The sequence below is a fragment of the Canis lupus genome, chromosome 13 (genome assembly GCF_048164855.1).
Source record: "Canis lupus baileyi chromosome 13, mCanLup2.hap1, whole genome shotgun sequence".
NCBI classification, from domain to species: domain Eukaryota; kingdom Metazoa; phylum Chordata; class Mammalia; order Carnivora; family Canidae; genus Canis; species Canis lupus.
In genome coordinates, this window is record NC_132850.1 from 54,185,135 (window position 1) to 54,212,930 (window position 27,796).

The following is a 27,796-nucleotide window of genomic DNA, read 5'->3' on the forward strand; positions in this document are numbered from 1 at the left end:
ATCAAGGCAGGAAGGAAGTAGAAAAGCCCAGTGCATCTCCTTCTATCAGAAAAGTCGGAGCTTATCTGGATTTCTCAGCAGATGTCAACTCAAATTTCACAGGCTTCTCTGCCAAGGTGTCATTTGTCACCACGAGCCATAGGAAGGTTGGAAAGTTTCTACTTAACCAGATACCTTGCTGTCCCAGACGTAATTATGGCCCTGTTACCAAAGGAGAACTGGAGAATAAATATTAAGTAAGTGACAATGTCTGTAATTCATAGGGGTAATCATGAACTACAACCTGTTAAGTTTTAATTCTGTGTATTTGTCTAAATGAGGATTAAAAGACCCAGAAAAAAATCAGGAAGTAGTCTAATTTTACCAAATGCCAAAAGTTAACAGAAATAATCGTATCTATGCAAGGGCTATATATAACTTCTGCTTCCATGTGGAAGACCATTTGCCACGTGAAAACCCAGATGTGCTCAAGTGATTGGCTCTTATTCATGACATGATAAGAAAAAGATAAAAACATATATGTGTAAAAATACTTTTAAAATAATGTGGGGAGAGAAACGAGAAAGGACTTACAAAAGTTCTCCGGGTTAAACCCTGAAAGTCTCCCATATACTGGTTTATTCAATCAAATTTTTACATTTCAATTTAAGTTAGTTTTAATTTTTAATCAAACTAAACGTCTTGTTTAGTTTGAGTGCGTGATGGCAGTGAGGAGTATATTAGCTTCTTTTTTATTTATCTTGCCAGGAGTTTCTAATTAAGTAAGTCTCCTATATGACTCATAAGTAAACCTTTCACCGGTCCTAAACATCTGGAAGTCGCATTTATGTATTTATGACAGATTTCACTTGCTGTCATGACTCATGGATGATAATAATCATTTATTTGAAGATTCACATTTCCTTCCTTTTCTTGATGTGGGGGTAGTTTCAGCTGAGACATTCAGCAACTAAAGATTTTGATGTACTAGACATGAATGCACAGTATTTATATATTCTGCTACTTTTCCTTGCAAATGTTTCCTTCAACATAAAAAATAATTGTGTGTGCATGTATTTACTTAATATATTTTCTGTAACTACATGTTAATATATGAATTATAATTATTTAAATGGATTTCCAAATAGATGTATTTGTTACTTAGGGAATTTTATCCGAAGGCATGCTTCATAAATATTTTTTTGTCCATAAATATTCCAAATAAACATTCACGTTGCCAGCTTTTATGACTGGTTAATACTTTTTTTTTTTCTTTTTTTAAAACAGGGCAGAAATGTGTAACATACCTGAAAACTTTGATGGGTACCAAATATTTACGGTATGTAGGCATTGAATTTTAATTTTATTACTCAGGACATTTTTTCCTTATTAGATTGTGCTTGCTGAGGAGGAAAATACTAATATCGTGTGAATGGCATAGATAATTCTCATCTACATTAGTTGATTCCTGTACTGTCTAAAAGCACACGAGGCATAATTCTTTTTCATTTTTTGTTAAATAATTATTGCAAATAGGCTATAAATTCTCCATCTTAAAAACAAATAAACCCAGCCTTGACCCCATGTCCCCTTCAGCAATGATACCCACTCTCATTTCTCTGTTTCTAGTTACAGCATATTATAGACAGAGTGGTTTATACTTATAATTTTATTTCTTTGCTTCCTTCTTTCTCCTAACCAGGTCTTCACCCCCTCACCCTGTTGACATCTTATTTTCAGTTTACACGGATTTCTGTTTTACCAAACAGGTCCACAGTTTGTCTCCTGATCACTTGATCGATCAGAAAGATTTGACACATCATTCCTCTCCGGAAACACTTTATTCTGTTGACTTCCTGGGAATCCACTTCTCCTGGGTTTTCTCTTACTACACTGGCTCATGTTTGTCAGTCTCATGGGCCATGTCCTTTGCCTTTCAGACCAAATGTTAGGTCACCCTAGGTGTTAGTCAGTCTGAGATCTCCCTTCCTTCTTTGTTACATGGTCACTCTCTAGATGATCTTATCTAATCCCATGACGTTATACTATACGTCTGTATACTGATAACACCCAAATGTATATTTCTGGAGCTTCCCTCCTTTGATTTGAATATTCAAACTGCGTGATTTCTCCTTTTGGAATTAGTATTTACAGAAAAAACTCTTTGCTTCCTTCCCACACTTGATTTCTGAGTGTCTTCAATTTGATAAATGGCACCACCATTTGATAAGGGACACCGAGTTTGATAAATGGCATTGATTCTGTTGTTCAGCTCATTTCTTACTCTTCTATTTCTTCCCACACCCTCCTCCAGACGGTGAGTAAATTGTGCAGCTTCTCCCTCCAAACACATCTGGAATTTGATGATGCAGCACCTGCTTCAACCACTATCCATCTTTCTCCTGAACAGCTGTAATAGCTTCCCACTTCTGTGCTCCTGCCCCTAAGGTGTATTATCCATCCAACCACCTAAGGAAACTTCCTATATAATAAGATCCTATGAGGTCACTGTTCTTAATTCTCCAATTCTGTAGTATGATACTCAGAATGAAATCAAAGTCTGCAAAAAAAAAAAAAAAAAAAAAAAAGAAATCAAAGTCTGCATTGTGCCCCATGACATCTGACAGGTCCAAATGCTGGTCTACAGGACTAACATGGTTTCTCATTCACTCTTTTTAGGTGTTTGCTTAGAATTATTCTCTTTAGATAGACCTCTGATAATCCTTCATAGCTTCTATGAGATTCTATTATCCTATCTCTTTAACCTACTTAGATATTATTATACTAAAAACTGATGGGCATTACATTAAATATGTAAAAATATGAATTCTGTTGCTGAGAAAGCTATGTTCTGTATCCCTATCAGTTTCCAATTATATACATCCCTCCATTTTTGCCTGTTCAGTACAGAGGTGATGTGACAATGGCACTTAACCAGTATACCTGTAGAGTTCAACAGAAAGCCAAATGTTGCTTTGAATCACATCTGTTAAAATGGGAAGTCTGAAGATAGAAATGGCTTTATGCTTTAAGAAAAACAGAAGCAGTCACATTTCTTGGCAAGTGAAATACACCTGTGTGTTCAAAGCCATGTCAGTGTGTATTGAAAAACTGGAAATTAAATGTGATTTAGACCTAAAGAAGAAAAGGTTGATATCACATTGCATAGGCAAGGGTGTCCTGCTCCTTCCCACTGCAGGTGCAACCCCTCTGCAGGGCACTATGGTAATACCTTTCATAGTTAAATGCATGAATCCTTCGATCCAGCAATTCCAGTTGTCAGTGTTGTTGCTTGGATGGTACTTATGCGTGTATAAAATGTGCACAAGAGTCTTCTCTATATTGTGTGTAAGAAATGTGGATGCCCACCAAAGACACTGAGAGACATTACTTAGCAGGTGTATTTTATGGTTAAAAACTCAAAGTTTTTCAAAGATTCCATAACAACTGAGGTTGTTTCCTTCAATGACCTATCCGGCTGTCCAACACAGAGTACCCCAACCGGCCCCAGCTAATCAGCAGTTTATCCAAGGACAGGAAAACGTAGGTTACATCTCCACGTGGTTGGTGTTATTTCCTTCTTCCTTTTTTTTTCTTTATTTTTCCTTTTATATAAATCTTGTTAGTTTATAACTTGTTAGTATATAAACTAAGATAAATTAGTTTCTTGATTGGCTTCCCTTGTATACAAATAAATAGTGTGTTAATGTTAATGTAACTGTGTGTCTGATTTACCATTTGACGCTGTAATATCTCCAAAAGATTGGAAACAAATCCTTTGGATTTGTCTTTTAAACAAATCCTTTGTCTTTTCAAAGGCAACTGTATTTTAGTATATTATCAAATAGCCATGTAATGTGATGGCACAGAACTCTAAATAAGAACACAATATCTCTATATACGTTAGTCTGGAAGGTTTTCCAAGGTATAAGCCCTGTGCAGCAGAGTACATGCCATATACTATTATTTGAGAGTGACATGGAGAACAAATAATTACATGCTTTTAATATAGATAATATCTCTGGAAGGACAAACAAAAAACTGTTAATAACAGTCGCCTTTGGGAAAGGACCTTGGTGGCCCAAAACAGCAAAGGGAGACATTTTTTACTGTCTACTCCTTCCTTTCTTGTTAAAGGGAGTCTGTACCTTAATTCCAACGTGAGGAAGGTCCTGCACACCATCAACAAGAAATTCTGCAACGCCAGCTGGGTGTCCTACAGTCCAACTCCGTTCTGACGCTCTGTACTCTGAGAGCCTCGGATTCCATGGGTGAAGAGCTTCATCCCACATGACTCCCCACCCCCCCCAGCCTCCAACCCCCACCACCATCACTTCAAATGCCAGTTGCAAACTCAGATTATTTATCACTTGTGCTTCTGATTGGAAGGTCCCACAGCTCCCTCCTTGGGTTCAATTAATTTGACAGCCTGGCTCATGGAGCTCAGAGAAACATTACACTTACTAGATTACTGGTTTATTATAAAAGGATGTAGTTCAGGAACATCCTGAGGATTCAGAAAGAAATCCCTAGGGCAGAGTATGGAAAAAGGGTGCTGAGTTCCATGCTCTTTCCGGTGTGCTATCCTCCCCAAATCTCTGCATGTTGTCCAACCTGGAAGCTCTCCAAACCTCACTCATTTGGGTTTGTATGGAGGCTTCATTACCTAAGACAGGATTGATGAAATCATCAGCCACAGGCAACTGGTTCAACCCCTCCTCTCCCAGGAGTAGGGCTGCAAGCTCCACCCCTTTAATCACTTGGTTGGGTCTCCCAGTTCCTAAAGTACAGTCACTTTATTAACATAACAAAAGACACTTCTATTGCTTTCATCACTTAAGAAATTCCAAGAGTTTTAGGAGCTCTGTCAGAAGCGAATATCAAATATTTGTTTCTTCTTACAGCAATATCACTTCGTGAATCTAGTACTTTGTGAACCTATCCAGCGATTGGCTCTGGGGTGCAAAATTAAGTTTGCATTTGTCATTTGCTTGACAAACAGTGATCTTCAACGTGCTTATTATTATGCAGAATTGGAGAATTATTGGAAATAGAGTGAGGAAAGTGGCAGAGGGGCCACGTGGCTTCCTGAAGTAAAAACACAGAGATACTTCTCTTTCATTATGCTTTGTCCTGATGTACTGAAGAGGCTCCTGCTGAATGTGGTGAGAGAAGGCAGGAAAAAGTCTTTCCTAACAGCAAGAGAAGTGGTGATTTGCCTTGTGACTGGGCTCAACACCAGGCATGGGTTGTTTGGGGATAGGACTGCTTCCTGGTACAGATCATGGCCCATGCTTCAAGTGTCCCTTGAACTAAATAAACCTTCTGGAAATATGAGTGTGCCATGGGGTTCTGCATGGTACATGTTAAGTAAAGGGCATGCAGGAGCAAACACAAATTTGGGTCTGTCGGCTTCTCCATTCCTAATCTCTTCACTAGGCTCTGAGAGTGTGACGTCCAGCCCTGCAGACTCATGATCCACCTCCATATCCTGCATCCTCAAATCTGTGTCCTTCATGCCTATCTGGATAAAGGGCTTCACCATCCATCCACTCACCCAGGCTATGATGAAACTCTGGTGCCATTGTTGATTTTCCCCCCTCGTATTTCATATTCTATCCACTAGCAAGGTCTATTTTTCTACCTTCTGAACGTATACCAACTCCGACCACTTTTTATTACCTCCACTGCTACAACCCCAGACCACATCTCTATCAATCCTTGCCTGGGCCTACTAAAGGAGCCTCCCAGTGTGTTTCCCCTCACATAGTAGCTTGAGAGAACTTTTAAAATTATATGTCATGCCACTTCACCTCAACTAAAACTCTTCCATTCCACTTGGAATAAAATACAGACTTTTAAATGACTCAGACTCTCTACATAACCAGAGCCTTCCTTCCTCTCTGTCCTCGTTTCCTCCCTCTCTGCTTCTTGTTTACCATCCACCATGTTGGCATTTGCCCTCCTCGAAGCCTCTGCACTCAATGTCCCTGATGCTTGGACTGTTCTTCCAACAGGTCCTCCCAGGGCTCCCTTCTCATTTCAGGTTGTCACATGTTTTTTCTTCAGAGATGCCTCCTTTTACTGCTGAAAAGCAATTGTCTACGACCTGGTCATGCTCTATCATGTTAAGCTATTTTATCTTCACAGTTTATCAGTGAGTGAAATTATTTTATTTGTATATTTGCTCAGGTGATTTTTGTTTGCTTCCTCCTGACTTAATCATAAGTTCCTTGATAGCAGGGGCTGTCTGTTATTGCCAAAGCCCTAATGTTCATGCAAGAGTCTCACACATGGCAGATTGTTCACTGCTTGATGAACTGTTTTTGTTTTGTTTTTTTTTTAAGATTTTATTTATTTATTCATGAGAGATACAGAGAGAGAGGCAGAGACACAGGCAGAGGGAGAAGCAGGCTCCAATGCAGGGAGACTGATGCAGGGACTTGATCCCAGGACTCTAGGATCAGGCCCTGGGCTGAAGGCAGCACTAAACCACTGAGCCACCAGGGCTGCCCCTGAACTAGCAGTTTTGATATGGGACAATCAGCCTCTGGTAACCTTGTGGAGATCACAATCACACCTTTAAAGGTCTAACTCTGAGTTCCAAATCTAGTAATGAGATAAAAGTAGCCACAGAGTGAGCAGGGACTCCATTCACCAGGAATGGGGGTTAACTTTTGAGTCTAGTTTCATCTTCCACACTTGGGATATCTGACTCTAAACTTTAGCTAATGGATTATTCTACCCAGATTCATGCTTTAGACTGAATGAGCCAGTGAGCCCTACACTTGCTACCTTTCCCCCTCCCTCCCTTCCTTCATTTCTTCCTTTTCATTGTTGCTGCTTAATATTAGTATAGGAAGGATACCGAGAAAGAAAGAGTTCTCTTGGTAGGGCTCAATCTATTTAATTGTAAATGTTAGAATATATGTGAGCTTTTCCAACTTAATGAAGTCACGTGCCCACATACAGTTTTTCATTTTTTAAATTTTTTTTTCGTTTTGGGTTGAAAATGATGTAATATTTAAAATAAAATTTTACACTATTTGCAATACTTATTATAAGACTCATTTTAAGCCATTTAATTATATATAAAACAATTTATATAATTTCATCAAATATAGGATCCTTGTTCGTATATGAACTATACAGTCATTATAAACACATATGCAGTTTTTTTATATTCTATTTTTAACTTTATCAGCCAAGAAAGCTTTCCTCTTTTATCAGCCAGGAAATAATTCATCCAGACCCCACTAATAAAGTAGAAATAGCAAGATGTATAAGATACTGTGCCTGCCCTCATAGAGCTCTTATATCAGTTGGGGAAATACATTCACTTACAAAGATGAGACCTTTAATAACAATTATTTAAGGCAAGGAAACAGTGTAGAAAGTAAAGTAACTAAGTTACTCTGGGTGTATGCAGGATGGGTAGAGATCACAGTGTATTTTTTCCCAAATGGAATCCATGAGCACCATAGGTTAATTTTGGGAGTTAAATAGCTCTATGTACAAAAATACAAGTGAATATTTTTAAGATTTTGTTTTTATTCACGAGTGACACAGGGAGAGAGACACACAGGCAGAGGGAGAAGGAGGCTCCCTGTAGGGATCCCGAAGCAGGACTCAATCCCCAGACCCCAGGATCACAACGCCCCACCCGTTCCATGTCTTATAGTTTTGGTGATATAAAAAGATTTCTAGTTATGTTTATGAAATAACTTTTATCTATAGTGCTGATGGGATCTGACAAAGTGATCTAGGATACCTTAGTTATCTTGCAAATGCACTGCAGCAAGTTTAATCCTTAGAGTGAAACCTCCTGAATAACTATCTCAAAACCTTTATTCCACAACCTGCTGGCTTTCCTGACTTTTTTTTTTTTAGAGAGACTGAGCAAGCAGCAGTGTGGGAGGGCCAGAGGGAGAGAGAGAATCTTAAGCAGGCTCCAGGTTCAGTAGGGAACCCAATGCAGGGCTCCTCACGATGCTGACATCAAGACCTGAGCCACAATCAAGAGTCCAATGCTTAACTGACAAGAGCCACCCAGATGCCCCGCCTGACATTCTAATATCAGATACAAAGCATTTGACTAACTCCTTCAATATTCTTTTTTCATTTTAAAGATTTAATGAGGTCCACATCTTAATAACAAGGATAGACTACATGAATGTTGACTGTATTATTTACTATAGTGAACATTTATAAGGAAACAAATTGCCCAGAATAGGTTGAATTGTAGTTGCAGCATCAAAGATTATTAGAAAGGCATAATAGCATGGAAATATGTTCATTATATATTGTTGGGTGGAAAACTCTGGTAATCAAAAATGCAGTTTGACCTCATTTTCTATTTAAAATAATAAAAAGTTTGAATATATGCATATGTATTGTATTTCTATATATGGAGAGAGAGAGATATATAGAAATCTAACACATACGTATACACACATAGGTAGCATGGGAGAAAGATGCAGAAAAACAGAAAGAGAGAGGGAATAGACTCTACTTTCTTCACTCTGCTCAATTCCAACTACAAGAAAAAGTGCACTAGGAATTAAAGCTGGAAGAGGACAAAATATATTCATTATGATTATTTTGGGGAGATGGGAATGAGTTATTTTTGCTATTCGCACTAAGTATTTGATAATTTTATAATTACATTACCTTTGTAATTTGTGTAGTATTTCAAGTAAAAGAAGTTGAATCCAAATTTCAGTCATTTTTTGAAAAGATTTTCAGTTATTTCTAATAGAAGGTTTATCAGCATAATGATTATTTCATCTTTAAAAAATTCTGGTATAGTTAACATAGTGCTAATGTCAGGTGTACAGCTAGTGGTCCTATAATTTTTTTTTTTTTTTTTTTTTAGGATTTTATTTACTTGAGAGAGAGAGTGCAGGTGCGCACAAGGATGGGAGCGGCAGAAGGAGGAACAGAGCAGGAAGTCAGACTCAGACTCCATCTAGGGACTCTGGGATCATGACCTCAGCCAAAGGCCAATGCTCAACCAACTGAGCCACCCAGGTGCCCAGTGATTCAACAATTTTATACATTACTCAGTGCTCATCGTGATCGGTGGACTCTTAATTCCCTTCACCTATTTCACCCGTCCCCTCACCCACCTCCCCTCTGGTAACCCTCTGTTTGTTCTCATAGTTAAGAGTCTGGTGTTTTGGTTTATCCTTTTTTTTCTTTGTTTTAGTAAGTTCTTTTTTTTTTTGTTTTGTTTTGTTTTGTTTTGTTTTAGTAAGTTCTGTATGTGAGTGAAGTCACAGGGTATTTGTCTTTCTCTGACTGGGTTATTTTGCTTAACATTATACTCTCCATCCATGTTGCTGCAAATGGCAATGATTCTTTCATTGTTAGCCCACAAATAAGACTCATACCACATTCTCCAAAATCATGAAATGAAATCTGGTGCAATCAATAAATAATATCACCCAATAACTCTTGAATGGCTAACTTTAATTAAGCGTAACATGAAGTATGCTACTAAAAAGCAGACATTAAATACATCTCCTCAAGTAATTCTTAAAACAACATCCTAAATTTAATAACAATAATTTAGTTAACATTAAACAATTACATGTAACATGTTTCAAAATAATCAAATCACATAAAATTTTAAGACAACAAGAATTCAGGGCAGTCACCAGTTAAACATTTACATAGCATTCATTATTCGGTCAGCCAAGGTACCTAGGAAGTCGGGCAACTGATGTAGATTCTGGAAGCTCACAGGTTGGAATACCTGCTAATATAGCACTATTGGAATTAGAGCCAAGATGACATCGGGAAAATCTGTTTTCTGTACTAGTTTTTCATTGGGAACTACTTTGACTAACATGCAATTTCCCCCATTTTGTGAAATTCTTGTTTCCCATTGTGTCTTTGCCTGTGACTCAGGGCTTGAGAACCTTCAGTACTCTCCCACCCATGAAGTAGTAACAAAGGTGCCCAGAGAGGTGCCCCAACCCTTGACCTGATGGGGTTATGGGAAGGCACTGAAGAATAAGGGACCATCTGAGAGGATCAAAATGAACTAAGTCGATAATGACCATGGTTATGGAAGTTAGAGTGACACCTTTTACCAGGTTCTCAGAACTACGTGGAGTGGTGGGCAGGTTACAACTAGAAAACTGGACACCTGATTTCTAACTCCAGATTCTTATGATTAGTGGTATGGGTTCCGGCATGTCAGTTGTCTGGTTCAACTTAGAAAGAGCATTTGAGGCAGTTTTATTAAACTATTAAACCTTCCAGATGCACTTAGAGTTTTATCACTCTAAGTTAATACAACTCTGGACCTTAGCTATTATCAGCTAGTGCTTTGGCCACAGTGAAAAATAGCAGTTTCAATACCACTGAAAACAATAACATTTTCAAAATGTGATGCGATACAAACCCCTGGAATGTTATTGTCCCTGAACAACTCTTATCTTAAGAGAACTGCCTCTTCCTTCTGATCTAAAATGCCATATAGTTTCTCTTCATTTATATAACACTGCTTTCTTGGTTGTTATGGAAAATAATTATTTATAAAATTTGATTTCTTGTCTTGAAATGTAAATTTCTAGGCAAATTGTTTTCAGCTTTGTTTTAAAATATTCATTGATTTCCTACTTTCTTTAGTCTGAAGTGTCAGCATTCAAGTGATTAATACAATTTACAAAACTAGAAGTTTAATCTGTAAATCTATAGGCTTTTAATATCCTTAATTTGAATTTTAATTCCTCCATATTATGAATTAATGAGAACTTGATGAGCAAATATATATATATATATATAGATAGATATTTGATACTTTTAAGGATATATGTGGACCCTTTAAACAGATACCCCTTAACAGATAAACCCTTAAACAGATAAGCACATCGAGAGAATATTACCAGGCTGGATTTGTGCCTTTAGATCTCAGAAAGTAAGTAGTACTTTACTTTCACGCAGCTCCCAAAGCCCAGTTTTATTTCTGCTGCAGAAAAGAGGATTTCATTCAACTAGACAACTGACCAGCATGGTTGCTATAAACAGGAAATAATAAGATTATTTATCATAGTGAGACAAAGTTCGCCATTTGAGGGAAATGACTTGCTGGGTCTTTGCAAACACCTCAGTTTCGCTTTTCATCCTACTTTACGAGCAGTGCTAAGAAATTATAATTTAGATATCCTTTTAGGAACTGCCTAATACAGGTCATCTCCACATTCCCTTTTGAGTGCTGGGCTGACAAGGAAATCACAGATTTCTTCTTGTATGCTAAAAACATATGTCAAAAAACCCACTCATGTTAACCTATTCACATCCATGAAGTGGGGAAATGCAGGGCTCTTGACAGTAAAGAAATGAAAACAATGCCATGTGCTTTACATTAATTAGTAATTTCACCCAGTGCTCACAAGAATTGAGAAGTGATAACAGCAAGCCACTAAACAGGATAACAGAGCAGAAATAATTGGGAAGTTTAAGTAAATATTTAACGTGAAATTTATGACACATACATTTATGATCTCACAATCTTTTTTCCTTTTACTTCCCTGGAATCTGCAAATACCTTTTTAGCTGTGAATAGCTAATTCAATACCATAAACAACGATTCATTTGGGTGGGCACTATATACATATTTGGTGAAAAAAAAGAGCAGCTAAATCCCATGTGGATAATACACACTGAGTATTGAGAATTTCAATTTCATGAAGTATTCTCCTGGTTCCTGGAGGTATAAAGCAGCTTTGGTTTTGTTCATAATTTTAAAACAAATTTATCTGTAGCAGTGATGTGATCTTAGAAAGTCACCCATGACACGTTTATCCTGCACACAAAGCACAAGGAAGTTAATCCTCACAGTGGAACCTCCTGAATGACTATCTCAAAGCCTACGTTCCACAGCCTGCTGGCTTTCCTGATATTCTAATACTAGATACAAGGCATTTGATGAATTCTTTAAATATTATGGACTCTTCTTTCATTTTACAGATCTAATAAAGTTGACCATCTCTAATAATAAACAAACTCTTCATAAAGGAAAGATAATCTCCAGATGACAATACATGACTTCAAGATCTGAGAGGTAAAATGTGTTTGGAAATACAGAGCATAAAAATGACCATATGGATTCTGGGAGGGAGAAAGACTTAATTCTAATCCCAACTCAGTCACATGCTAAATATATGGCACGTTATTTGTCCGAGTCTCAGTATTTTTTATCTGCAAAATAACACCTACAGTGAATAAGTATTAGAATGATAAGAATTCACATTTGTAAAGATCCAGCAGAGAGCATACATTAGGTGCTTAAAAAATAGGAATTATTCTCATCCATCGTCGCATCACATCATTGGCTAAAGTAGTCTTTCAGCTCTGAGCGCATACATTTGGCCTGTGATAAAGTAGCTGACCAGTTCAAGTAGGAGTCCAATTAAGCAGTGATCAAATAAATAAAGATTCTTTGGGAATTTTCTACAAATTGCCTTTCTATACAGCTATCTCCTAAATATAAGCTATAAGACTCTGGAATAAGCTAAGAGATCAAAAATTGCCTTTATCACCTTTATGGCTTTAGTCTGGAAAAAACTATTAACAGTGATAATAACCTTGAACTCTTAAGGAATTGCCATAACTTTCCTGGAAGTCTATCACTACCAAGAAATGGATATTTTTTGGTACCACTGAAATAATAAAGTGAGCTAGAATTTAGAAGACAAATTTCAGAGGTCTACTCACTATAAAGTGCCTATGATTGTCACGTTAAGTCTGGGACAGATAAAACTCATCTTAAAATAGAAGGCAAACTTCTTAAATAAAATGCCTTGATTTGAGTTCTACTGAACTACTGCCTCAACTGACCAAAACTCTTAACTTGCACAGTGCAAGGGCAACTTCTCAAGGCAAAGCTAAAGATCAGTTTTAGAAATAAAAAATATATGTGTGTGTCTATATATATATTTATATATTTATATGCATAACCCCAGTGAGGATTCCCTTTAAAACCTGAATCTAGGTGCACAATCATTCACAGATTCAATTTTTTCTATGACTGTAGTACCCAGATGGCTTCCTTTTTATTCTGGGGAATAAATACACTTAAATACCATGCAAAGCTTAGTGAAAGTGATCATGGATCATCTGATTGTAAGGACTCTGAGGACATGATGAAGGGTCATTTGAATGGTAAGAGCAATCAGGTTATTAGCTTCTCATTTGAGGTAGTTTTTACCTTAGTTCAAAAAATGCTTGCAATTATTTTACCGATTAAACCCCAGATCATCTTCTCCATTGTCAGTGGAAACAGCCGGCATTTAATTAAAATAGACTCTTTTAACTATAACTAATTGAATAAATAGTGACTAAAATGGTGAATTGATAAATAATTAAATAGTGTAAAATGAGAATTATCAAAACACTCTTGAGAACACAGTTCTGCTTGGAGGGCTCCAGGGAGGAAGTGCCTCATTTTCAAGAAAGGAATGACGCTTCTTTTGTTTTCGTTCAATTCTTTCCTGCCTTTCTTTCTTTTCCTAAAGAGAAAAATAGAAAAATGAAAATTTATATACACATGTGAACATTATTTTCAAATCAGGTTGCTTGCTGAAGAACAAAGAAATCTATTATAAGACATTTAAATGTCATTTCCTACTTAATTGAAAGGAATAACGGCTAGAGAACATTGCTCACTTATAAGTATACCACCAACAGGTATTAATGCACCACTTAATCACTTATTTTTGGATATTAAAAGGGATAATATTTAAACAAAATTATGAAAAAATGAGAAAAGACCTATAACTGCATAACCCAAAGAGAATAATTATGAGAAGTTACTGATGACTTTCTGAGAACAGATTCTCAGAACTCAATTTCCTGCCAAGGTTGACTATGTCATGATAACTGGGATACGTCAAAATTTTTACAAATGGTCGACAATTAAATCTCATGTTTCTTATCATTAAGCTTGAGCACATTTTTACTTCTTTAGCCCTTTTGTGGATTTTTTTGCTCAATTATCTGGCTCATCCAACTCTACGGGTATCAATGCTGTTAATGTTTAGCACTTTGTATATTTTCATGTGATAAATATTATCCTTGCAGCAAACATTTTATCTACATTCCTTTTAGTCCTTTTTAGAAAAAAAATTCAGAAATATTTCAGCCAATTGTTTGTCAAAACCTGTGTGCCCACCATCTGCCTTATGAAAAAAAAAATCACAACCAATACTTTCAAAGGTCTCTGTGTTCATTCCTTCATCACACTCCTTCCTCACACTCCTTCCTCTCCACCCCACTGAGGTAGCCATTACTCTCAATTTGATGCTAATTAGTCCAGTGCATCTCTTAATACTTGTGTTATAAATGTATTAATCCCCAAACAAACCATTTTTCTTTGCATGTTTTTACAAGCGTAAAAGGTAACAGGCTACATATTTTTTCAACTTCCTTTTTTATTCGTCTCAATATTTCTAAGATCTACCTATGCAAATTATAGCTCGAAATTCAGTGATATCCCATGGAATAGTCATAGAATTCCAGGAGATCAACTTACCACCATTTGTTAACCTATTTTTGTTGCTGTCGAAAACATGATGGGGTTTTTCCCCCGCACAAAGACAATACTATAAACATTCCTGTTTGATTCCTTGTACTTACAAGTCAAGATTTTCTCTCCATGTATATGCCTAGGAGTGAAACTGCTGGTTTGCATATACGAATATGTTCAACTTTCCTGGGAAATGACTGATTTTTCAAAGCAGCTGTAGGAATCCACCCTCCAAACAGCCCTGCACTGATTTTTTATGTTAATGCATTAATGATTTTAAATTCCGTTTCTATTCCTGTTTTCCTTTATTACTTCTACAGTACTTTTCAGGTTACAAAAGTAAAGTGTCTTATCTCCATGAGACTTGATAGTGTTTTATTCTTTTTTAAGATTTTATTTATTTATTCATGAGGCACACAGAGAGAGAGGCAGAGACACAGGCAGAGGAAGCAGCAGCTCCTCGCAAGAAGCCCAATGTGGGAGTCGTTCCTGGGACCCCAGGATCACGCCAGGAGCTGAGGGCAGACGCTCAACTGCTGAGCCAGCCAGGTGTCCTGATAGGGTTTTATTTTCTTTCAGTTCTTCTATTGTTTGGCATTTTCTATTTAATGCTTTAGGGCTTTTGGCATTTCTATTACTGTAGGGTAATTCTTTGAAGTGATTTCATGTCCAAATGTCACTCAGATAACCCAAGTTATAATTTCCTTGCTTCTAATAATTTGTGTTACTTTATTATATAGCTCATCCTTACTTGTAACCGGTTCTGAAAAGTCCTGGCGGGGGGGTCTATTATTTTATGGGTATTATACCGCTTTGATTTGTGTTAATTTACTCAACTGTTAAGCCCTGAGATCCTACTCTGGGTCAAGCAGTATACTGGGGGCCACGCATAAAGTGATTCTAAAATGCAAACACATAGATTCTGTCCTTGCCCCTCAGGTTATTTTCAAAATGGGCAGTTAAGAAATAAACAACAAATGATTTCAAATTGTGAGAATTTCTATGGAACATATAACAAAATTGTTGTGATTGTTAAGGAACAAAAACACTTTCAAAGAAGAGAGGATTCAGGGGGGATCCCTGGGTGGCTCAGGGGTTTGGCGCCTGCCTTTGGCCCGGGGTGCAGTCCTGGGGTCCCAGGATCGAGTCCCACGTCGGGCTCCCTGCATGGAGCCTGCTTCTCCCTCTGCCTGTGTCTCTGCCTCTCTCTGTGTCTCTGTTTCTCTCTCTCTCTATCATGAATAAATGAATAAATTTTTTTAAAAAAAGTGGATTCAGAGAAAGTCACTTTAAAGTGAGAAAAGATGGATAAGACAAGCCCCTTGTGGTAGGCATAGAGGAGAGAATGGTTCAGTCAAGCAAACAGCATGTGTGAGGACTCGGACAAGTGGGAGAGACGTGGGGTGTGAGAGGTCACGACAGAGCCGGCGTGAGCCACCGAGACTCCAAGTGGGCAGAAGACAAGAGGGGGGACCAGAGGAGAATAAAGAGGCGGTGAGAGAGGTGCTGTGGGCGCCGCAGGCCTCGGCCGCACCTGGAACACAGGTAAGAGAAGAGAAGTCAACAAGTGACGCTGAGAAGGCAGGTTGAGAAGTGAGAGAAACCAGGACCGCGGGGTCCCCAGGGGAGAGGACAGTGCCAGAGGGTGAAAGTGACTGAATGGCTGAGAGGTCTGGGGGTGCAGCCCAAAGCAACACACGGGGTGGCTGGATGGTTTGGCAAAACTAACTTTCAAAGACGAGGCCACAGTGTGTTGAGGGTGTAAAGGGTATGGAGAACCAAGAAGTGTAAATAAAACTTTTTTCAGAAGTTCAGCTATTAAAAAAAAAAAAAAAAAAGAGCAGTGAAATGTGGAACCATCCCTGGAGGCAAATGAGGAATTACGAATTATACCTCCTGGAAAGTGATGGGAATAATCCGACACAGAAGAATGCTGGTTCCGGGACAGTGGAATGGTAAACTGATATTTTACTGCTTGATGGGAACAGTCCTACACTTTATCTCATTTTGAAAATATTATCTACCATATTCTCACATTTTTATACCAGATAAATTTTGGAACCATTGTGCTTCCCTGCACACACTCCCTTCCAAGAAATGACTATGTGAGGATTACTAAGAGACTTAAACACTAATCTAGGAATGCTTGAGATGTTAGTAAGATGTTAGTAACACTTGCTCATCTCATCCTGCAGCTCAGATGGTCTCTCCATTTCTCCAAGTCTCTGCTAACACTATAAAGTTTGGTGGTTTCCTCATTTCCTCATATTGGTGATTTTTCTCAAAGAGCAGCAGGATCTAGAAACCCTTAGACAATGTTACCTGTGGGGGTTGGATGACTTGGGAGGGGCAGCATTTTGGTAAATTGTGAGGGGTCTATGATTGTTTTACCAGCACGTGTACGAATTAATCAGTGTCACAAACAGAATACGATAATGCAATGTTTCCATTAGCATACAGTTTTCACATAGAACAAAAGGAAAGAAAAGAGGTATGAAATTCATTTTTTCTGTCTTAACATTTTGTTTCATACTTGCTACTCCTACTAAAGCAAGGACGGAATCTCCTTTTAGAATCCTAACTGAGAAACAAACCCTCAAAACTGTAATTGGGCCACTGTCATTCATTTTAGTATCTTAGTGGCAGACCCTCCAGCGAGGGAGCAGAAAAGTAGCCACTAGGCTGTGTCCACAGAAACTGGCTGAACAAGCCTCTTTTTGTCCATTCCATTCACCATGGGGAGAGAGAGGGAAACATGAAACAAGTCTGCTTTTACTAGAAGGTGCTAAGAAAGAATAGGAGATAAGCAAGTAATTATCAACATTAATTAAGATGATCAATAAGGTTGTCTCAAATAATACTTAAAATAATCTTGGTAAATGGTCCTTCTGACTGTTGTCTGTTGGGGAGTGAATTTTTTATTCATTTTCTTATTGACTGTAACTATTAATTAATCTGGGAACCAGCATGATAAAGAGAGTCTTACTGATCTTTGGCTGTAGCTTTTCCCTGAAAGAATAACCCATCCAATGCTCATTACTCAAGCCAGATTTTATAAAGAAATTTTGAGATGTAACTGTACATTAAAATTGAAGTTCTTAAACTGCCATATAGGGGTATTTTCTTTTTTTCTTTTTTTTTTAGGGGTATTTTTCCATTCTTTCTGCAAACAAGTTGCGATAAGAAATTGGTAAGTTGGAGAACTAGATCTGTCACATATTGTGTATGGATTTTTTATAAGTAGCATTGTATTTGTCAAAGTTCTACTACATATCAAAACAAGTTATTTTCATCTTAAGCCTTTGACTGATGAGTTTTTGTTCTCCAAAGGACTGATTAGAATGAGAAAGTGACTAAATACTGTAAAAAAACATAATGTACTTAGTGACTTAGTCATTTAGAAAATTCTATTCCATTTCAAAGAGTATGTGAAAATAAAACTGAAAGACACGTACATTTAGTTGCCCTAAGTGATCTAGCACAGTTGGTATGTGTCTCCTTGATAGAAGAGTTTTAATTTTTTTTAGAAGCAAACACTATTTGAGAGTTTAATGAAGCCATCATGAAACACTACCTTCCTCATTCAAATCTACCAACTGATTTTGATCACTTATTTTCTTACTGTTTTTCTGCATGGAATTTGCATAAAGCCGGCCTACAGTCAATACGTAAACAAGAAGAAATTCTGTTGGTATTTTTATTACGATTGCATTAAATCTGTAAATTACTTCAGGGAGCACTGACATCTATAACATCATTATAAGATTGAGTGTTCCTATCCAAGAGCAGTTTTAATCCATGTTCTCAAGTCTTCATTTGTGTCCTGCAGGAGTGTTCTAAAATTTTCTCCATGGTGGTCTTGCACATTTCTTAAGTTTATTCCTAAGTGCTTCATCTTTTTATCCTATCTTCAAATAGCCTGCTTTGTATCCTGCATGCCTATCTAGCTACTGTTGGGTTCTAAAGTTTATGTGAAAAAGTAAACAGTAACAGAAATACTTTGAAAAAAGTACTATGAGGGAAGATTATTTAAAACCGATATGAAAACATATAAAGCCCTGATAATGAAATAGTATGATACCGGAATATGTACCGTGAGATTTGAGATTGACCAATGGAAGAGAAACGTCAAGTAACTGACCCTAAAATCTGGAAGTGGACCATATAACAAAGGCAGTACCTCAAACCAGCGAGTAAAAGAAAGGTTATTTGGAAATGCATTTGGAAAAAATAAAGTCAGAATCATATATCCCACCATTATCAAGGTAAATTACAAGCTGATCAAATGTTAATGTTCAAGATATTGGGTCATAAAGTTATTAGAAGAAAAATGGGAGCACTTCATTTAACCTCAAGTTACAAAGAAAGTCTTTTCAACTACACTTAAAAATCAGAACCCAAAAGACTGAAAGATTTGACACAGTAAATAAATACAATTTTTCATGCCTTAACATACTATTGATGCAAAGTTGAGAGACAAGCAATGGGAGAAAGTCCTTGTAACTTGTACCAGTCACAGTAGGCTAATTTCCCTAGTATATAAACAAGCTTCAAAAAATCAAGAAGAAAAGGACCAACAGAAAAATGTGCAAAGTCTAAGATTAACAGTTTACAAAGAAAATTCCAAATGACCTTTACACAAATGAAAAGCTGCTCAAGCTCAGTCCCCACCAGAGAAACACAACCACAAAATACCCTGGACAGTATTTTTAACTAGCAGATTGATGGGAATTCAAAAACAGTTTGACAGGAAATCCTACTGGAAAGAAATCCTACTGGATTCTAAACCCAATGGAGCAATTGTACACGTTTTGATTCCCGCGGCACGTGATGTGCTAAGCATTCATAGGAATGCACCACCTACTCGAGTAAAATACTTATTCATATGAATGCATTACTTAGTCAAAACTTGATAATCGTGCATATTTATGATGAAATTTAAAGACAGAAAACAGTACTTTGCTTAACATTAACGAAAAGAAACTATCAACCTAAGTACACTGAAACAAAAAACATAAAAAACAAAATAATGTTAAGTCCGCCTTGACATTTCCTCCCAAACTTCCTACTGACTTTTTTTCACTTAAAAATACCAAAATGAGACCTTTTCCTTGAGGTCATCAGAAAGATCAAAAGACAATTTAAAGGATGGAAAAACCTTCTCACCATTCAATTCAGCATTACTGTGTGTCGTGACCAGTCCCACCTAAAACCGTCTGGCAGACCGGCAGCATGCACTTGGCAGCGTCCCATGATTTCTGACATGACGGTCATTGCAAAGTCATTGCAAGAGTCAGTGTTTGGTAAGTGACTGCATGTGGGGATGTGGGGATGCGGTTAAGGAAGAGTATGATGCCTGAATTTTTAAGTCTGAGCGTTTGAGGGTAGAGTAGAGGCGTCAACAGAAAAGAGGAAATCAAAGACAATATGACAGACTTGGGGAGAGAACAGATTCCACAAGGCAGCTTCAGGTAAGAATGGCCAGTAGGCAAGGGGCACAGAGAACTGGAATTAGGGACAGAAAAGTCACAAATAAAGTGCATTCACAAGCCACAAGTGCACTCACAGACAACACCTACCAGCCATTTTTCATATTCATCAATAGCTTGCTTATCTTTATCTTTTTTCTCTGCTCTTTTCAGTTCTCGTCTCTTCTCACTTATTTTCACTTTCTCCTTTTCTTTGAAAAAAGCATTCCTTTCATTCCTGTGTAGGATAATATAAAACACTGGACAGTTAAAGGGGAGAATGAAGTTTCTCTAATATATCTTTGCAGCAATGAGATGGCAATGCATTAGCAAGTGTCAAGCATATAATCTTTTTAGGAGCCTCAAGTGTTATTCACTTGAAATCTATCAAAATAGCTCTCACTTGACCTCTTACCATTTCTCAATGGCTGTTAGCTTATCTTTCCTTTTCTCAGCAATTGTTTCCTCCTCTTTCTGCTTCTTTGCTCTTTCATATTCTCTCTCCTTTTTATTTTTCTCTCTAAGATATTCCATCTTTTTCTCTTTCCATTGTTCAAAGGCCTGAAAAAGTTCATAACGATTCTCTTATTTACTGCGAAAAACCAATCAAGTAAAGAAAGAAACAGCTAGACACAAATGCAGGTGTGTGATATGGTGAAATGATGACTGCGGGGACTCCAAGCCACTGAGTACCTGCAGCGCCTCTCCCTTTCTGGCAGCATTTTCTTCCTCTGTTTTCTTCTTGTTTTTTTCCTCAAGCCTTTTTCGGGCAGCTATTTTCTTTGCTTCCTTTTCTTTCATAGCCTTCCAGGCCTCAAAGGATGCTAATGCTTCTTCTCTCTTAGCAGCTCTTTTCTGTTTCAAAAAAATAAGAGACAGTGAGACGTGTGTGTATAAACAGACGGAGACAGGTAGATACGACACACACATATGGATTGTGCTGAATTCCCTTCATAGTCATCATTTCGAGACATTGTTTTGCAGAGCAGGTGACTCATTTAGAATAGTTTAGACAAGCTGATTTGGAAAAAAAATGTTACCGGAACTATTCATTGCATTTTAAATATCCTTTTCTAAAACCATTTATCAGATATTGATCTGCTATGAGAAAGACCTCTTTTTTGGAAGCGTACTAAAATGTTATCTAAATAACCTATAAAGGCTGAGTGCTCCTGCAAAATGCTCATAATAAAACATTCCATCACAAGAAAAGGATCAGGAAAGTTACAGGTTTATAAAGTAAGTCAGAGTGAGGTAACCCGGCCAAGCCACTTAGGAAGCCAAAATAGATCTTTGCTTTGAACCCGAGTTTAGGTGGACATTAAACCATAAGATTGTGACAACACAAGCAGCACCCAAATATTGAACCTGTATGTTGGTGAGCATATGGTAGGTATGTTATTACTTGACTTACCTCCATCTAATCCCATACTATCCTTTGCCTAATAATTCTGTGTAATGTTACACGACATAAAGCCTTACAAAGAGAAGACACTATTTAGGAGTAAAGGTACAAGCTACCTCCACGCGGTGTGAAGATCACACGGGAAAGTGTGTGGCACTGAGCACAGCCTCCTAATGGTGCCGACGTGTTGATGGGGGGTGGGGACCTCCTGGAGGGCTGCTCCACGCAGCACCATGCATGTGGGAAGTAGCCTTCTTTCCAAGTCCATTGTAGTGTCGGACAGCACAGGAAAGGCACTTTAGTTAGAAGATGGGAGGGAACTAAGCAGGTTGCAGGCCACCAGGCCTACATGGAGACTGAAGTCGGGTCAAGAGCTCACATAAGAGCTGGTCTTAAAGACACATATAAAATTCAAGATGGAAAAGAGGAAAACCGGAGGTGGATGTCTGATGACCCTTCCCATTCTTGGCTAAGTCATAAGACTGAAGTCAGTTTTTAATAGTGAAAAGTGAAGTAAGAGTTAATAGGTGGTCAGAAGCAATCACATGTTCCTAATCAGTAGTGTCAGATCTATTCCACAACAACAAAATAGAAATCTCTGTGTATCTGTTTCCTTGCGAGAGGATTATATTTATGTCAAACTGAAATGTATGGAGTACCAGAAAGGAAATCAGAAATCCATTCTTTTATATACAGGTTATTTTGCCATTTAAAAACCAGTGGCTTTAGAAATGTTACTGAGAGATATTTTACTGACTTAAAAATCCAGAATAACTTCCACTTCTATATGTCAGATTACCTGTTCATTTTGGATCCTTAAGTTCTCACTTTCAATCCTTTTAATTCTGTGCATTTCATGTAAATACACATTTTTCTTTTCTAACCACTCCTGAGAAAATAAGAAAAAAAGAATAGAATGTTCAGTTTCCCAAAAGAATTAGAATTCTTATCCATTTCTGAAATACTATAAATTTTTAAAACGGCAAACAAAATTTAGAAATTCCATATAAGCCAGTATCATGCTTCTTTTTTCTGATAATATTCTAATACGTAAAGACGAGCATGAGTTAAGAAAAATACGTTATCTTTCTTAGTTTTAACAACAGACTTCAAAGATTGAATATAATGGCTACATAAGTTAACATTTTTTCTCCAAAATTTATAAGTACAATTTTCTAAAGTGTACTGTTTTGTATAACAAACAAGACCAAATAAAGAACCTCTTTTGGAATTGTGAAGACAAATCAAGAAAGCCTTTTTCTCTGTAAGCTTAATGAAAATAGAAGGCCCAGAAAAAAAGTAAAACTTTTTGTTCTTAACAATATACATTTTAAGAAGAAAAAGTATAAAAACATATATAGACATTAACCACATTTGCTTCTACTGTATTTTTATAAAGTGCTGTGGCATATTCTCTTAAACAACTATGATCAGTTAAGCAAAACTTGGAAGGAAATAATTTAGTAAAAATAACTCTGGGTTGCTCAGATATTATAAAGGAAAATGTTTTTTTTTTTAAGATTTTATTTATTTATTCATGAGAGACACACAGAGAGGCATAGACACAGGCAGAGGGAGAATCAGGCTCCCTGTGGGGAGCCCAATGTGGGACTCGATCCCAGGACCCCAGGATCATGACCTGAGCCAAAGGCAGATGCTCAACCGCTGAACCACCCAGGCATCCCTATAAAGGATAATCTTTTCCAATAGGGGAAATATTAAACTACGATGTCTACGAGGTCATTTATTCCTTGGTGAATGGGTAACCTTGTTGCGCAATCAGTTCATTTTTTGTTACATGTTTTCCTTTTACCTGATAAACAGTCGCCCTTATGCTATCTGCTCTTTCAGGTTCTGTGTTCTGTTTCTGTGAGGGCTTTTGGTCCAAGACTTTCAAAGTCCCTAAGTAGTGAGAAGAAGCAGTTGTCGATGGAGGTCTCCGTATAGAACTAGATATCTTTAAAACCTCAGGGGTCATTAATCTGAAAAAAATCCAAATAAATCAAAATAAAATATTACAGTTGCACTTGGTAGAAGAAAAATTCATCAGAAAATTCATTAGAATATACAACTACTATATTTGAAATTACATTGTAAATTAATAAATTATAAGTACTTTGAAAGGGATGATAGCCTTTTCTTAGTCTACTAAGAGTTTCAAACTGCTATTTCTAGATACTTGTAATTAGAACATTTTTAAGAAAAATGAACTATATCTAAAAGTTATATGGAAAAAATAATATTAATAAAGTAGATTTTATCATCTACTTTATGTATCATCATGTTACAAAAAATAACTCTAAATATAAAGTTAGAATAGCATCCTCTATTTCAGGAGTTGGCAGGAAAATATTGCCCATGGTCCAGGTTTGCACAGTTTGTTTATTTCGTGAGTTTATTGCACCATAGAGATTTCCCTGCCACAACAGCACAACTGAGTAGTTACAACAGAGACTGTCTGGCCTACAAAGTCTAACACATGTACTAACTGGCAATTTACAGTTAAAGTTTGCTGGCTCTTATTTTAATTCATTAATGATAATTTAAAAGAGAAGGTTTGATTAGCATTCATGAGGGAGACATTCATTATCATCAGTGTGAATGAAGCAATATAGAGTCCGATCTTTTTTTTAACTTAAGATTTTATTTATTTATTCATGAAAGAGAGAGAGGCAGAGACACAGGCAGAGAGAAACAGGCTCCATGCAGGGAGCCCGATGCAGGACTTGATCCCAGGATCCCAAGATCACGCCCTGAGCCCAAGGCAGATGCCCAACCATTGAGCCACCCAGGTGTCCCGTGTCTTATCATTTTAATAAATCAACTTAGTCCATATAATCTCAAGGTTTTAAGTAGAATTTTCATGTGTTAGACAAAGATACCTAATAGAGAAGTGTAATAATGCTGGACATTGGCTCATTACTGTATATCATCTTAGGAAAAACAGCAAAGAAACGCTATCCCATTAGGAATGTACAGAACGGGGAACCCCTAATCAACTCCTTTACATAAAAGCATATGATCAGCTGAGGCGTTTTATCATGAAGTGACTACTTCATTCATTTCATGAGATGGGAGTTTAATCAAAATCAAATAATACAAATGAAATTCACTTTACAGAAGTTAAAACTAGCTTTGTTGAACGTAAACTCATAAATGAAGGATACCGATAGTTTATTACCTGCCAGAGGCACTGGACGCTCTATTATTTGTTGACTTTTTATTCTTCATATTTCTATCTTCAACTGTTTTCTGTAAAATAGAATATATCATAGATGGATTATTCACCATAAGTATCACAGTTAGGCTTAGGGCCAAACTGCCAGGAAATCAATGTTTCTAAAGAATCTACTATGCATCGAGTCCAGTGGTCGCTGAAAACAAATAAGGATACTACATTTTAGAGAGGGTTGAGGGACATGAAACACCAAACAGATGTGAGTCATGAAGGAGATAAAGTAGGGTGAGGGGTTACGATAATGACAGTGATCAGGGAAGGCCTCCCTGAGGTTTGACAGCCACGCTAAGACAAATGATGGGAAGAAATGAGCCCTGGGAAGGAAGGTCTATGGAAAGAAAGCAGCAGCAATGCTAAGAGCCTGATAGTTTTGAGAAACAGAAAAAGGTGAACGATGCTGAAGCACAGTGAGTAGCAGTGAGAATGGACAAATAAATGGTCAGAGAAGCAATCATGTGAGGTCATGAGGAACTGGGGTGGAGTCTGCATTTTATTCCTCTGATAATCCAACCAAGAGACCTTAGCTGGGGAATGATGTAATTCAGACTTGAAGAAGATTCCCCCGGAGGGAATAAAGACAAAGCCAAGGACTCAAAACAGATGTTATGATCTCACCTGCTATATAGAGATTGCCTGTTGTTCTTAGAACTGCATCTATTAGACACTATCAGATCCTGTTACTATACATTCCAGAATACCCTTCTTTTTAAGGAGCAACTTCTCTATTTTACAATACTTTTACAATAAAAAATACTTACAATACTTTTTAAGGAGTAACTTCTCTATTTTACAAAGACAGGTGTTAGTTAGCATTGAAGTGACAGCACAGATGTAAGCACTTTGCTAACTTATCATGAGTAACTTTTCCTAAGGAAAGTGGTTACGAAAAATATACCTGGAACGTGTTTTAATGAACCTTCTCCATAAATTGCAATACAAAATGCAAATATTCTGTATTATAAATGTCCTATTCCACCACAAGTTTTCAAGTAGCACTGTTATCTTCCCCGATAGTAGTACATGGCCATCAGCTAACTACAGCTATAAGGAATGAAAACTACATTCGGGAGACATAAAGACTAAAAATTCTATAGCATACATTTAAAAAATATTGTATTCTGGTACAACATAGTGACACCATCCTATGGTGTATAGGATTCACCATAAATCTGGTTCTCAAGGTAATAATGATGATGTTTCTGAAAATGATCTTGTCCATCCATTTAAACAAGCAAGATGTTGATAAAATTTCTTAAAGCTCTTCCTTAAAATTTGTAAACTGTTTAAAAATGATATCTAAAGGAGTAATTTTCACTAATTCAAAATCCCAGAAATTGTTCCAGATAGCTGCATTTTTATAATATGAAGACCTATAGAAACCTACCTACTTATACGTTTTTATTTCTGAGATGTTTAAGAGTATATTATGATCATATACCTTTGATAATTTTTTTACCTTCGATAATTTTTAATGAAATATTGACTTTTATTATATTCACTGCAAACCTTTGCTAAAGTAAAATTCTACCGACTCGATGCCTACCTGACAATATACCATTACCAAAAGAGTTTTCCACAGACAGTTCAAAAGTACATAATGTGGCGGATACCAAATATTTAGATAGAAAAAGGATAAATGTCATGTACTTGATTTCCCCTTGAATTCTGAAAATTATATCAGAAACAAAATAACGGTATGTGTGTGTCTGAACTAACCATCTTTTTAGCGAATAGTAATCTAGCATAAAGTTGATGGCATCATAATGTAGGAAGTTTGATTTTGTTGTATAAATTATAAATTCTATTTTTTGTTTACACAATATTTTATGGCACAAAGACAGTTATTTGTCCAAAGCAATAAATAGAAACCGTCTAGGAAGCGGGCAGAAGGGCGGGAACACAGAAATGTACCTTGAGAGGGAAAGCTTTGCAGATGAGACTGGCAAGTTAGTAGCTTTTTATCCCAGTACATTCACTCATCTGTGCAGCTCAAGTGGTAGAGAGTTGCAGCCTTACTAGACTAGTTTAAGGGAATGGAGGACAGAACTTAGGACTAAAAGATCAGCCAGTAAGTTTGAGGAAGAACTCCCAAAATTTGCATATAAAATTCACCCCAAACCCTTTGCTCATCTTGCATGGCATGGAGAAGACTTCAGAGAAGATCCTGTAAAACCAGAGTAGTTAGAAATTGAAAGAACTAAACAAAGATTTCGCTGACATCCATGGCAAAGGAGACAGAGTTGGGAATTAGAGTCCAGCCACAATATCTATATGCTAAAGCATATATTCAGAGGAATATAACAGAATCTAGAATCTCTATAACATATCGTTCATAATATCCTGTATTCAATCAAAAGGTTACTAAATAGATGAAGAACTAGAAAGTGGTGATGCATACTCTTGAAAACAAACAAACGAAAACCCCATAAAAATGGTCCTTAGGACCCAACCTAGATGACCCAGATGTTGTAATTAGCAAACAAGGATTTTAAAGTAGGTATTGTAAATATGTTCAAGGACTTAGAGAAAATGCATGCATGGAGGTTGATATAGATGGGGATCTTAGAGATACGAAAAACACAAAAAATACCAATGGACATTATAGAGTTGGAAACTACAATATTGAAATAAGAAATTTGCTGGATGGGCAACAGCAGATCAGAGATGGCAGAAAAGGGAACAGTGAACTTAATGACAGAGCAATACAAATTATTCAGTTTGAAAAACAAAGGCAATAAAGACTAAAGGGACACAAACAGAATTTTAGAGATCGGATGAGACATATTAAGGATTTCATCACTGAAAGGAGAGAAAAGAAAACTAGGGCAGGAAAAAGTATTGTAAGACTTCCCATTTTCATAGAAAGTGCCTGTTTATAGATCCTGAAAGCTCAATGAAACCCATGCAGAATAAATATTTTTTAAAAGCCTCACACCTAGTTACTCTGTAGTCAAATTGTTAGAATACAAATTTTTTAAAAAGTCTTGAAGATATTCCTGAAAGCAGCCAGAAAAAAAAAAAAAAAAAAAAAACAAGACATATATAGAAAGACAACAAAATGAATTCTTGCTGGTTTCTCACCAGAAATAATACATGTTGGGAACAATGGCCACTCCTAAAGGGCTTAGAGGGGGTGAGAAGGGACATGTCAGCCCAGAAGTATACATTCA

At 37.0% G+C, this 27,796-nt stretch overlaps 1 protein-coding gene and 1 long non-coding RNA gene across 5 annotated transcripts in view; one reads left to right on the forward strand and one right to left on the reverse strand.

Moving 5' to 3' along the window:
- Nucleotides 1-11: 11 nt before the first annotated feature.
- LOC140603127 (uncharacterized) lies at nucleotides 12-10,008 on the forward strand. The gene is made up of 3 exons (XR_012006170.1): nucleotides 12-236; nucleotides 1,267-1,318; nucleotides 8,855-10,008. It is a non-coding gene; the product is annotated as an uncharacterized lncRNA (long non-coding RNA).
- The window catches only part of MAP9 (microtubule associated protein 9), a 57,266-nt gene continuing 38,899 nt past the window's right edge, over nucleotides 9,430-27,796 (reverse strand). For 3 of the 4 annotated variants that reach the window (XM_072773743.1, XM_072773740.1, XM_072773741.1), the window contains exons 14-18: nucleotides 24,570-24,640; nucleotides 23,202-23,370; nucleotides 22,188-22,277; nucleotides 20,677-20,838; nucleotides 20,378-20,544 (exon numbers count right to left, since the gene is read on the reverse strand). In XM_072773743.1, coding sequence (XP_072629844.1) covers nucleotides 20,395-20,544; nucleotides 20,677-20,838; nucleotides 22,188-22,277; nucleotides 23,202-23,370; nucleotides 24,570-24,640 — 642 coding nt within the window. In that variant the 3' untranslated portion in view covers nucleotides 20,378-20,394. Of the gene's footprint in view, nucleotides 13,500-20,377; nucleotides 20,545-20,676; nucleotides 20,839-22,187; nucleotides 22,278-23,201; nucleotides 23,371-24,569; nucleotides 24,641-27,796 lie in introns of those variants that run through there. The other variant, XM_072773742.1, reaches the window with a different exon arrangement.